Consider the following 13,970-nt stretch of genomic DNA (forward strand, 5'->3'; position numbering starts at 1 on the left):
CGTGTTTACTACGAAAATTTATTAATACTTTTTAAAAGAGAAGACTTGTTTAAAAGGAAACTGATTTTCTATTTAAACGAAGAAATACTATTTTTTAATTTTTGGTAAATATTCTCGGTTTAGCTCATTTTACTTGTCATGTTGTCTTTTGGATGGTTTTTTAAGAAAACGTCGATTAAAATTATAATTAGACTAATTTACCTTATTCATTATTTGATCTCCATTTGATATATATTTTTTTACGATTTGTTTTTTAACATTGTTTGTTTATTAATATGGGATTCACATTTTTTTTCTTAATATTGCTTGATTCTGTTAATATGGGGTCCACTTTTTTTTCCCGTGAGTTTGGATGTGGTGAGTTTCACTTTTTTTTATTGCTTGGTGTTATTTAGTATAGGGCCCACCCTTTTTTTTAAGGGACAACGGACGATGAAGCATGGGTCTAAACCCATGCTTTATATAGTTTCTTCTTTTTTTATTTTTATTTTTTATATTGTTTGGTGTCATTTAGTATGGGGCCCACCCTTTTGGACATTATTAGTTTGCACTATTTTTATGCATAAAATATATATATATATATATATATATTGTTGACACTCAATTTTGTCCCGCCTCTCCTCCGAAATACCTATTTACGCTTCTAATATTTTTGGAAAATTAAAAAATATATATTTATATTTTTACTATAATTATTAGCCTCTTATCAATACCGGCATTTCATTATTCTATTACAGTTACTAGCCATCATTATTATTATTATTATTATTATTATTATTATTATTATTATTATTATTATTATAATTCACATCTTTATCATTTCAGCATATTTTACCAGCTTACGCACACGCATCGCATAATAGTGTTTATTTACTGTGGATTTTCGAAATATTATTGCACGGCTATTACAACGCCATTTTTGCTATCTGAGCACTAATAATTGCATATTTTATATCGAGTAATATTTTAACACAAGTTATTTAAATAGGTCTTTTATCTAAAATGTAATAGCCCAATCAACCCATACTATTTTCGGATCAATTCACAAAACCAGTCCACATTTTAATTTACCTGGCCACATTTTAATTCAATCAGCCCATCCTTTTAATTCACTAGCCCAAATCGATTAGCCCACATTTTAAATACCCCAGCCCATATATTTTCAGCCAACCCAGTCCATTAACCCATAACCCGACCCAATTCTCATTTAATAAAGGAAACCCTAAAAGGGTTTCCCTCATTTTCTCTTCAACCAGCCGCACCCCCCATCGTCTCTCTCTCTCCTCTCTCACGCTCCTTCCTCCCTCTTTCATCGTCATCTCCTCTCCACCACGCCGCACACTCCTCTCCACTCACCACTGTCCCCCACTTCCCTTTGTCCCCCGCTCTTTTCCTCTTCACGCTCCTCTCTCTCTTCGTCAGCAAGAAACCCTAAAATTCGCCCTATATATATTCGTTTTCCAAGTCAAGAAGGGGAGGATTTTTTGGATTGGTGAAATTCCCCAAGAACAGAGGATCTTTGTTCGATTCATAAAATTCCTCCAAGAACCTGTTTTCTTTTAGCCGTAGAAACCCCCTAGAAATTGAAGTTGAGAAACCCCAAAGTTTCCAAAATGTCAAATCTGCAGTGGTTGTGGTAGTTCAAAATATCGAGTCGAAATACTAAAACAAATTTCTTTTTTTTCGTCTGCTCTGTTGTTGTTGTGAATCCGAGCCTTGCAAGCTCGGATTTGGTAGTCCTCGAGGTAGATATCGAAACCTTCGCCCCATTTCGCTGCACCCGAAGAAGGTAAATTTCCTCCTTTTAAATTGTTTTAGCAATCGTTTGAATGTTTTAAACTGTTTTTGTTGATTTGTTCGCTTAGTGGTATCTTAGTTTCGTTTGGAGTTATTTTGGTTGAATTAAGCATAATCAGTCCTGTTTAGTTTAATTCTGTGAGTATGTTAGCTTTATGGGTAAGTTTAGATTCACCCGGTGCTTCAAGTTTACATTGTTGGTGGGTATGTCATTTGGACTAATCAGGTGTTGGTTCAGATTAGATGACCTATTAATCGCATTTGTATGCATTAATTTTTCTCCATCTCACTTGATTAAGTTCATTTAACCATGTTCGTTTTAGCACTGAATTCGTAATTTATTAGATAAGCTCAACTAGTTATTGATTGCTTAGTTGCGTATATGCCTCATCTTAGTCACATCTAATGCAAATTGTGCATGTTCATCTCAAGCTAGCTACTGTTCATTTGTCTATGTTAAGTTTATATTATTTGGTAAATTTTCGTACAAATTTGGTTTCTGGTGATTAGTTGAATTTAGATTAATCCCTGAGGATGATATGCTATCTGCCTATGTCAGCTTCAAGGAGCATATTTGCATACTTGAATGGCTTAATCTCGCATGTTTTAAGGCTTACAATTTGCATAATTGTGTCCACATCATTAGTCGTGTATGAGTCATTAAGTTATGCAACTTATGAACTGGTTAATATCACTAGCAAGAATTTATGTGTTTCTTCCACTATCATAAAAGGATATCAGATGTTTACCAAGAATCTATGAGTTAGTGTATGTTTAAGCATAAGGTTCAATTGGCTTAAAGATTGGTTGTTTCTTCTTCTTTTTTGACAAATGTGCTGTTATGTTTGTTCAAGATGAGTTTCGAAAGTAAAAAGCTTGAACTGGTAATAACATGCTCAAGTACATTTGAAAGATTTGCTTAAAATAAGGGCTGTCTTATCAAGACTAAGATTGATATTTTATTAAGCATTCCTTGTTGAATGTTCAAGTTGAAGCCTAGATCCAGAATCAAGAGCCTTTTCAAGTTCAAAATGAAACTGTTAACCTAATAGAAAACATGATGTATATATGTGAACTGTGTCAAATAAAGTGTGATGAATCAGTTCCCTAGGGTTGAAACAAATGTCATTTTTGTTGTATGCAAGTCCTTCGATAATGTGAAAAATCTTCATTTTGGCATTACTTTATATGAAATCTATTGAGTTCAGAAGGAATAAACAGTCTTTTGAGAGTTATGTATTTCTAGTGTGAGGAAATAACAGGCCATATTCAGATCACAAGCGTAATACCCCCAAGTCATAGGTGTTGAGATCTTGCATTTGGTTGTTGTCTTACTATCTTTGTCCGAAAAAAAAAGAGGATTATGAATCTGTAAGAGAAGTAGGTAGATAATCATTGTATGTTGAAGTACTAGCCTTGAAATCCCCATATCATAAGTCTTTGATTTTCAGCTCGATGCTGCCCTTTTAAGTTGATGTGTGTTCATGAGTTAAAACTCGAGTTAAATATGCCAAATCAGTGTTATTTTCATTTCCCTGTAATTCAGTTGAGAAGTCGAGTACTAGATTCTACTATTTGCACTTATCCTTTGAGTATTTTAGGCATGGTTCCTTTTCCCAGTGTGTTTTGAATTATGTATCATGATTTGGTATATAATATGTTATATTTCAAGCTACGTATGAATCAGGCGTATTTTAAAGGAAAGAAAAATATATTTTGGATTCTGAGTTAAGACTATAATGAGTTCAAGATAAGGCATCAAGTCACATTTGAATATGCTGTTATGGACTTCTAATCAAAAAATATATACTGCTGCAGTTTGGCCTTCCTACTGTCATTACTGCTGTTACTTGGTTGCTACATTTTCTTGAATAAGTTATTATTGCCCCTGTGAGGTCAACCACTGCTTCATTAAGAGTCTGTGTTGTACACTTGAATGCATGGCTGTACCAGAACCTCCCTTTCTCATACTCTATTTCTTTAACTCTAATATGTCGGGAACTACTTCTGAAAACTAAGAAATAAGTAATATGACCTATTTGCTGTCGAAACAAAATGTGGTGGATGATTGGCGTATGTGACAAGTGTGTGGCGGCTGATTTGTGTGTACATAAGATATACTAAAATATACACAGTATATATACAATGTATTGACTTGTTTTGAGTTATATTTTACATGTTTTAACCTCATCCGTTGATTATATACTAATCTTTCTCCTTTCGTTTTATGCATGACCATCGCACACGAGTCTGAGTGACTCGTCTTCCTCCACATCCGGTGTTGGGCTAAAAGCCCAACGAAATCTTTTCCGCGTCCAGCCAGTCCGCAGCAAAAAATAGAAAACAAATATTTGGGCCTTGGCCCATGTGTATAGCAGCAGCGGCCCGCAAGCATAAAAAAAAGGGAATTCTGGGCCAAGCCCAATGGCAAACAGATTGCAGTTGTCTTTTAAAATGGGCTGATCTCATTTAACTCTCTCCTCTATTTTATCTTTTACATTTGACTTGTATGTCTAATGTTTTATTTTGCTAATTTAGATGAACCTTGGAGACATTAGTGGGTTTAGTAATGGGTAGATAATTCAAGGCAATTAACGACTAATTCATTTTCCGAATAATTGATTCTCAAAAAATAGCATGATTACATATTTTGAATTAAAAGAATTGTGTTTTATCTTTCTATTATCTAAACATTTCAAAACGTCATTAATATGCAAATATAAACTCAAGTATTGTTTTTATAAATAACTCTTCAAGTTTGAATCAATCACGTCTATTTTTAGCCGAGCAAAATTAAATAAATCAGTAAAAAAAAGAGAAAGAAATTCATCACCTTTGCATTCTATCTTCAAAACAAGTCTATATTTTTTACACTCTTATACGGACAATATTGGCTAGGTTTTCTCTTAAAAGCTTCTATTTATATACAAATCGTTATATTTTGCCAGTCTCATTTTTACAATAAAAATTATTATTTTAAGCTTAACAACATTTATAAGTTTTATTTTTTAAGTGGATTACTATGCATTTCTTAAGTCAGTTTAAATAACATCATTATGTTTTCCTTTTAAAACCTCAATAATATTTACAACCTATTTTTCTTAAAATTTAAGCATTATAGTTAATCTTCATTAATTAACCTAAGTTTGGCCGGATAACCGTAGTTAACGGATTCTAAAGGATGCCTAACCCCTTCCCTTTAGGATAATATAGAGCCCTTACCTAGAATCACATTGGTTAAGCAGACTATTAACGGAGGTTTAGTTTTAAGTTTACCTTAGTTAACATCTAGGTGTCCTAATTCACCGTTAAATTAATTAGGTGGCGACTCCTTAAAATAAAGTAAATAGGAATCACCAATATGTTGTACTCCGCTTCAACCCGGTTAAAATGGGGTGTAACATATATATATATATATATACTATGTTCAAAACACGATTGATATAACATTGTAATTTGTACTCCGTATCTAAAACTTTATTATATTAGTGTTTGCTAAGAATATAAAGTCTGCACTTCTTCTTTTTTTGACATTGTTTATTTTTTTAATATGGGATTTACTTTATTTTTATTTTTTATATATAGCTTGATTTTGTCAATATGAGATACTATGTTCAAAACACGATTAATATAACATTGTAGTTTGTGCTCCGTATTTAAAACTTTATTATATTAGTGTTTGCTACGAATACGCATGGTGTTTAATATGGGGCCCACAATTATTTTCACATTTATTAGAGTAAGGAAAAAATGAAAAAGTAATTAAATTCTATCTTATTTTAATATATAAGTATTTTAAGTATGTTACTGTACAATAATTTCATTTGCTCCCACTAATGGGTTGATACGCATGTGGCAATGAGTCTATCATTATTGATTTAATTGTTTGATTTTCTAAGCATTTGTTTATTAATATTGTTTGTTTTATTAATATGAGATTCACTTTTTTTTTAATATTGCCTGATTCTGTTAATATGGGGTCCACTTTTTTTTTCCCGTGAGTTTGGATGTGGCGAGTTCTACTTTTTTTTTTTTTATTGCTTGGTGCTATTTAGTATGGGGTCCACCCTTTTTTTTTTAGGACAACGGACGATGAAGCATGGGTCTAAACACATGCTTTATATAGTTACTTCTTTTTTTATTTTTTATTTTTTATATTTCTTGGTGTTGTTTAGTATGGGGCCCACCCTTTTGGACATTATTAGTTTGCACTATTTTTATGCATAATATATATATATATATATATATATATATATATATATATATATATATATATACTATGTTCAAAACATTATTATATTAGTGTTTACTAAGAATACAAAGTCTGCATTTTTTTTTTATTTTTTTTATATATACTATGTTCAAAATACGATTGATATAACATTGTAATTTGTGTTCCGTATCTAAAACTTTATTATATTAGTGTTTGCTAAGAATACAAAGTCTGCACTTTTTTTTTGACATTGTTTATTTTTTTAATATGAGATTCATTTTTTTTTTATATATATTGCTTGATTTTGTCAATATGGGATACTATGTTCAAAACACGATTAATATAACATTATAGTTTGTGCTCCGTATTTAAAACTTTATTATATTAGTATTTGCTACGAATACGCATGGTGTTTAATATGGGGCCCACATTTTTTTTAACATTGTTTGTTTTTTAAATATGGGATTCATTTTTTTTTCAATATTGCTTGATTTTGTTAATATGGGGTCCACTTTTTATGGGGTCCACTTTTTTTTTTCCGTGAGTTTGGATGTGGTGGATTCCACTTTTTTTTTCTTTTTTTAATACTGGATGGTGTTTAATATGGGTCCCACAATTTTTTTTTTACAAATTATTTTTTTTATGGGCCTGTTTAATATGGGCCCAAATTTTTTTATTTTTTATTTTTATGGGCCTATTTAATATGAGGCCCAATTTTATTTTATTTTTATGGGGGGTCCACAACGGATGACGAAAAAGGAGCACCAACCGGTGCTTCTAATATAATTGTAAAATATGGGATACTATGTTCAAAATACGATTAATATAACATTGTAGTTTGTGCTCCGTATTTAAAACTTTATTATATTAGTGTTTGCTACGAATACGCATGGTGTTTAATATGGGGCCCACATTTTTTTTAACATTGTTTATTTTTTAAATATGAGATTCACTTTTTTTTTTCAATATTGCTTGATTTTGTTAATATGGGGTCCACTTTTTATGAGGTCCATTTTTTTTTCTGTGAGTTTGGATGTGGTGGGTTCCACTTTTTTTCTTTTCTTTTTTTTAATACTGGATGGTGTTTAATATGGGGCCCACAATTTTTTTTTACAATTTTGTTTTATGGGCATGTTTAATATAGGGCCCAATTTTATTTTATTTTATTGAGGGGGGGTCTACAATGGACGACGAAAGGAGCACCAACTGGTGCTTCTAATATAGTAGAAATATAAGGAAAAAATTCCAAAATTATGGATTTTATCATCCGTTATACTTATCCATTTATACGCTTGTCGTTATCATCTCATATTTGCATGGGTACCATGTGTCAAAATACTCTAATTTATCCTTCTACTTTTGACTATAATTTGACCTTCCATTATGCCTCAAAATTTGGGCTCCATTAGAAGTTGAAGGCCAAAAACCTTTTTCTAATAGTGCGGATAAGATTCCAAAGTATAGCACAGGGTAGGGTTGGTATAAATATCGAAAATTAAAAAATTGAATTGAACCGAACCGAAACTTCAACAGACCGAACCAAACCGAACTAGTTTGGTTCGGTGTTTGGTGTCCATCGTCAAAAAACCGAAACCGAAATAGCCAAATCGAAGTTTGATAAAATCGAACCGAAAAACCGAACGCGCACCGAAATTTAATACATTACCCAAAAAAATTAAAATAGTCCAGGCCCATTAAGTTTAAAGCAAAAAAACCCAATTGTAATAAGTCCTCTTTTGCATTTGTATTCCTAATTTTTCACTTCAACTAAAAAAATTAAATATCCTTATTAACAAAGAAAGGTAACTAGGATGTCTCTTTAGGATTAATGTATGCCTTTTTCTAATAGTGCGGATAAGATTCCAAAGTATAGCACAGGGTAGGATTGGTATAAATATCGAAAATTAAAAAATTGAATTGAACCGAACCGAAACTTCAACAGACCGAACCAAACCGAACTAGTTTGGTTCGGTGTTTGGTGTCCATCGTCAAAAAATCGAAACCGAAATAGCCAAATCGAAGTTTGATAAAATCGAACCGAAAAACCGAACGCGCACCGAAATTTAATACATTACCCAAAAAAATTAAAATAGTCCAGGCCCATTAAGTTTAAAGCAAAAAAACCCAATTGTAATAAGTCCTCTTTTGCATTTGTATCCCTAATTTTTCACTTCAATTAAAAAAATTAAATATCCTTATTAACAAAGAAAGGTAACTAGGATGTCTCTTTAGGATTAATGTATGTCTTTTATGTGTTTTCTTAATTATTCTTACGGTATGTATATAACACCTAGTAATCCTATGTCATGATTATAGTTTTCTGTTCTTGTGTATCCTGTTTGTTTGATTTTGATTTCAATTTATCAGTTTTATGTTTTATTGCTTTTGAGAATATGAATTAGTGTCAATGAAATTGCTTCTAATATTATATTAAAAAAATCGAATTGAAAAAACCGAAACCGAACCGAACCGAACTAGTTTGGTTCGGTGTTTGGTGTCCACCTTAAAAAAACCGAACCCGAAATAGTCAAACCGAAGTTTGATAAAACCGAACCGAAAAACCGAACGCCCACCCCTAACACAGGGTATGAAATTGCTCCATTTTGAATAGTATAAGGGCATATTTAATCCTTTTTCTCTAGGTACAAACAACTCTCCATGCATGCTGCAAAGCAATTGCCACAATTTTTTTTGGCCAAAGTCATACATGAACTCCTGAACTTATCCTGATTTTTCATTTAGACCCTTTAACTGAAATGTTGACCATCTGAACCCTCGAACATAAGATAAAATGTGTCATTTGAACCCCTCGTGCCAGCTGGGCACACGCGTGCAGTCCACTTGCAGTGAACTCACGCTTTGTTTAAAACAGTGCACTGCACGCGTGTGCCCAACTGGCACGAAGGGTTCAAATGGCGCATTTTATCTTATGTTCGAGGGTCCAGATGGTCAACGTTTCAGTTAAGAGGTCTAAATAAAAAATCAGGACAAGTTCAGGATCCATCTATAACTTTGGCCATTTTTTTTTGTAGTTGGGAACTGGAGAAATCTCTCAGTCACGTATACAGTCTAATACTCGTTAGATCAGAACCCATCCCTCTACCCTTCTTCACTTGAATACCAAAGCTTTTGTCAACAATAAAGTTCGAAACCACAACGTAAACCCTGGAGGTAAAGCAACTGTTACAATTCGGTAGGAAAATCTGTAAGACTTCGATCATTTCTGGCCACAGAGAGACATTTCAGACCTGGAGATATACTCCCGCGTTCACGTATCCATTGGGCATATATTAGGATTTCAGAATAATATCTGGTTTCAGGAAAGCTCAAGACAGTAACTCACTAATCACAACAACAAAAACACGTAAGGAAACAGGTCATCTTTAGTAACAACTGCAATCACTATTCACAAATTCACTGACCCTGTACAAACTTCATGGTGAAGAAAGAAGCAGGAAGTGCTTTTAAGGAGAGCCAATGATTCTTCTACAGTGAAAAGGAAAAGAGAGCTGATGATTCGTAGAAAAAGAAAAATACAGAAAGAGAACACTAATGATGATTACAAGGCACTAGAAAGGAAGAGAATTTTTAAATGGAAGTAGAGAGTTATCAAATGCGCGCATTGAACTCGATATGCTACTGTGACGTTCTCATTAATGGAGGGAACCACATCTAAGAAGCTAGAAGCCTTTCAATGGCAGCAACATAGAACTCCTTGGGCATTGTTCCGATGACAGACTCAATTTTCTCGCCATTCTTGAACAGTAACACCACAGGAACAGCCTTGATATCATAGTTCTCAGCAACTTGTGATTCACTATCTGCATCGAGTACGTAGCATTTCAATCTCCCTGAATACTCAGCTGCAATCTCATCAATTATCCGGTGAACCATCTGGCAGGGGCCACACCAAGTGGCACGAAACTCAACAAGAACAGGAGCATCACTGCTCAATATCAATTTCTCCCATGACTTAGCAGTCACAGCTGCAGCTGCACATTGCAAGTTAGGAAGCAATTATTAGCATTAGCTTTCAAAAGTCATTTGGATAAAACCCCGCCATAAACATGCTTCACGTATGAATCCATTTAGAGTCAAATCTCCTGCGCACTAATAAGCAAAACTCTAATGCACCAACCTAAGGATACAAACAACAGTAGTTCATATGAAAAGATTGAACAAAGTATAATTTTAATAATTAGTACAGTATACAAGCACATTCTCAATCAAACATTTTCCTGTAGACCTTTAATATATCAATACACTACATTGAAATCCCAAATCAGTTGATTCCAAGTAGATTATTTTAAATATACATGTACATTAAATTTATATGACTATTTACTTTTGGCAGAAGCCCTTTGAGAGCAAAATATGACCTCTTGTGCAAATGTAAGGTGGATGTAGAAATAGTTGCTGAATGCTTTACGATTTTCCTCTGTTGTACAAAAACGTTTTCCCAACTGTTACTGCAAACTTCAACGATCTCTATCGAGTATTATTTTAGATGATCTTCAAGCATCCATGGTATTATAACATATATCTAGAGGCTTGGATCATTAGAAACCCACTATATAACATGCTTTCAGAAAGTGGAAGTGTTAAGAAACAAAAGATTGACCAAAATTCAACCGTGGTAGTTCAAATTATCTGATTAAAAAAAGGGGTGTGTGTGCTTATATCAGCTATTATATGCGCAACGAAAATATTAAATGAGTAAGAGGCTGTAAATATTTCTAGAGGGTTTTCATTATATTTGGGGTAGAGAGGAGGGCTAAGTGTTTGGTTTTGGAATTTAAAGAGTGTATCCGCAACTTAGTCATATTATAAATGTGTTCGAACTAATATACTCTTAGTCATATTCAAAGGTATTAGTGTTCACTTGACAACCTTATTCAAACACACAGCCTAATGTACTGGACAGCCATATCTCTGGTATAATCAAAGGTTGCAAAATGAGAGAATGGATGATATATGAATATTTCTCCGCTCCTCCTTATGATAGAAATTTAACAAATGCATAACACTTTTTTGATAGGTAAGGCACGTATAACAAACGCATAACATGTGACAAATGATTATGTCAAACTCCTCTATTAAAGACAGAAATTACTGCAGTATGAACTCAACATAGTAAATCCCTTTAACAACTTCAGAGAGATTCCAATTCTCAGAGGGACAGCCTACTCTTGCAACTGAGAACTTAGCTTTCCAAGGTAGACCACTAAGAGTAAGTCTAATTAAAAGCATATAATGCTATTCAAACCTAAAAGTACAGTAACAAGTCTTGTTTAAAATTCGTTCAGGATAAACAAAACACATTAGTTTTGGACCTTGAAGGGATAAAATGTTAGTGCTATTCATATTTATTTCCACATGCAAAATAGCATATGGTGATACTTCTTATATTCAAGATTTCAAATCACTTGCATCCGCACATGCAGCCTGAGATAATCTAGATAGTGATGCAAGTATTTCAGCAAGAGAAAACATATGTTAAAATCCCCAAAACGGTTCCCCATTCATGCTACCTGATACAACTATCCTGCTAAGAGAACAGATAATCCCAGAAGTAGATACGCGTTGGAAAGTAACACTACATGGCTCATGTAATGACGTAGACCATATGGAGAGAGAGGAACAGGAGAACCTCGGATGATGTGGAGCTTTCTTTATCCGAATTGAAAATTTCTCGCTATTTTCCTTTTTTACTTCTGAAGCACATAAAGCATTCCAATTCATAGGTAGAAAGAAATAGTTCTGGTTAGCTAGTTTTCTATATACTCCTTGTATAGCGACGCTCAACACGATTTTTCAAAGAAATCTTTTTTCTCTAATGATGTGCAAAGACACCTCGACTCATTTACTAACAGAAAACCAGAAAAGAAGTGCTGCAAACTAGAGCAGGCCAAGACATATATAGGCAATGAAAAATGCTCAATATCAGTATCGTGGAAGTAACCCTCTCACTATTGGAATAACAAGTATACAAAATCACTAATAACTATGGTTCCAGTAGATACTGAAAGATTTAAACCATCCTTACAACTTATAACACCGTGATGTTAACAAGGCCTGAGAATAGTATCCAATCACTGCTTATAAAGCTCCATCAATGACTCCGAAAAAAAGGATTTAAAAAAGAAGAAAAGCAGGTTGGCTACTTCATTGGCACAACCGCAGACACGAGTTTTGTTGCATCAGATATAAATAGCTCTCAGATCTGTTACCAATTAGAGATCCACAACAGGAAAGCAATATGATTCCATTTTACCGAACTTTCTACTGTACAAATTTGAGTATTTGGCATCATACAGCATAGATAACCAAAAAGGAAAAAGAAAAAAAAGAGAAGGGATACTTTTCTAACATTAAGAAAAACAGTCATGATCCGAGAGATATTCCATAAATTTTCTGATTCAGCCATTAATATTTAACCTGAGGACCTACTCTTAGACCAGATCGAAGCAATTTTTTCATATATTTCAAATCGATGAGCACATTAATCACAGCTATCAACTTCAAATCGGCGTAACAAATACCTATTCCTTCACATATTCACCAACATAACCACAAAATACGCAATAAAATAGTACGTATCTACAGAAAAACAAGCATAAAATATGAGATATTATTAGCTTTGGTATCGTGGAGACAAAAAACATGTAGAAACGATGGAGAAGATGTCTTCCATGCTTCGAAGCCCTTATGGTGCTTAAATGAGAGATATTTCACTAATTTTTCTGATTAAGCCATTAATATTTAACCTGAGCTCTTAGACCAGATCGAAGCAATAAAACAACAACAACATACCCAGTGTAATCCTACCTTTATGGGATAGAGAGGTTGTTTCCAATAGACCCTCGGCTCAAAAGAAATGTAACTGATGCAGAAATGCAGGACAGAAAAAGGGACAGCAAACGCACAAAACAAAAGTAGTTACATATAGCAATACACAGATCGAAGCAATTTATTTCATATATTTCAAATCGATAAGTAGAGTAATCACAACTATCAGCTTCATATTTTCACCAACGTAACTATAAAATAAAAAGTAAATATCAACAGAGAAATAGGCACATTAGTCACAACAATCAACTTCAAATCGGCGTATCAAAACTCAATTTCCACAAATCACGCAATAAAAAGTACGTACCACAGAAAAATAAGCATAAACTATGAGATATTCCACTAATTTTTCTGATTCAACCGTTATATTTAACTTGAGGACCAGATCGAAGCAATATTACAAATCGCTAAGCACATTAATCACAACTATCAACTTTAAATGAGCGTAACAAATCTCGATCTTAACGAAAATACGTAATAAAAAAGTAAGTATCAACAGAAGAAATAATCACAACTAACAACTTCAAATCCCTATTCCTTCATATATTCACCAAAATAATCAAGAGAAAAATAAGCATAAGACATGAGAAATTATTACCTTTAGTTTCACGGAGGCAGAAAACACGTAGAGGAGAAGGAGAAGAGGTTGCGAAGGAGAGACCGATTCGAACAATTTGGCGTTGTTTAGTACACTTGTATGCCAACTGTAGAGATGAGGTGCGTGAGAGAGAACAAGGAGCGTTGTTGGTGGGGTAAGCAGCCATTTGCAACAGAGGCCAATGCACAGAGAGAGCCAATCACCTACTCTTAGTTATATGGTTTCCTTTTGAATCAATATATAATATAAAGCTAGGAATAGACAATCCTATGTGGCACCTCTCTATGGCTAGGAAATGTATTTATCTTTTTTCTCCTTTTTTTGGGCAATTTTCTCTATTTTCCTTATTTTCTAATGCATATATGTCTTTTTGTTTTCCACATGAGATCAGACGTATTAGTGCTTAATTCTTCGCAATGATCCACGTATTAGTGCTTAATTGATCTTAATGATCCAGTAAATGCACTTTTTCAGTTACTAACTCTGTTGTGATTACTCCATTAAAGAGGAGGA

General features: G+C 33.4%; 1 protein-coding gene across 1 annotated transcript; it reads right to left on the reverse strand.

The window, feature by feature from the left end:
* Positions 1 to 9,375: 9,375 nt before the first annotated feature.
* On the reverse strand, positions 9,376 to 13,680 carry LOC132599035 (thioredoxin M3, chloroplastic-like). The gene is made up of 2 exons (XM_060312240.1): positions 13,458 to 13,680; positions 9,376 to 10,002 (listed from the first exon to the last, which is right to left on the reverse strand). Exons 1-2 carry the CDS (start codon positions 13,621 to 13,623, stop codon positions 9,683 to 9,685), a joined length of 486 nt encoding a protein of 161 aa, XP_060168223.1. The 5' UTR covers positions 13,624 to 13,680; the 3' UTR covers positions 9,376 to 9,682.
* Positions 13,681 to 13,970: the final 290 nt, after the last annotated feature.

This window comes from Lycium barbarum, chromosome 6 (genome assembly GCF_019175385.1).
Source record: "Lycium barbarum isolate Lr01 chromosome 6, ASM1917538v2, whole genome shotgun sequence".
Classification (NCBI taxonomy): domain Eukaryota; kingdom Viridiplantae; phylum Streptophyta; class Magnoliopsida; order Solanales; family Solanaceae; genus Lycium; species Lycium barbarum.

Coding starts and splice junctions, on each gene's coding strand:
- LOC132599035 (XM_060312240.1), bottom strand. CDS start 13,623: ATGGCTGCTTACCCCACCAACAACGCTCCTTGTTCTCTCTCACGCACC. Junction 10,003..13,457: donor CTGCCTCCGTGAAACTAAAG/GTAATAATTTCT, acceptor TGCAATGTGCAG/CTGCAGCTGTGACTGCTAAG.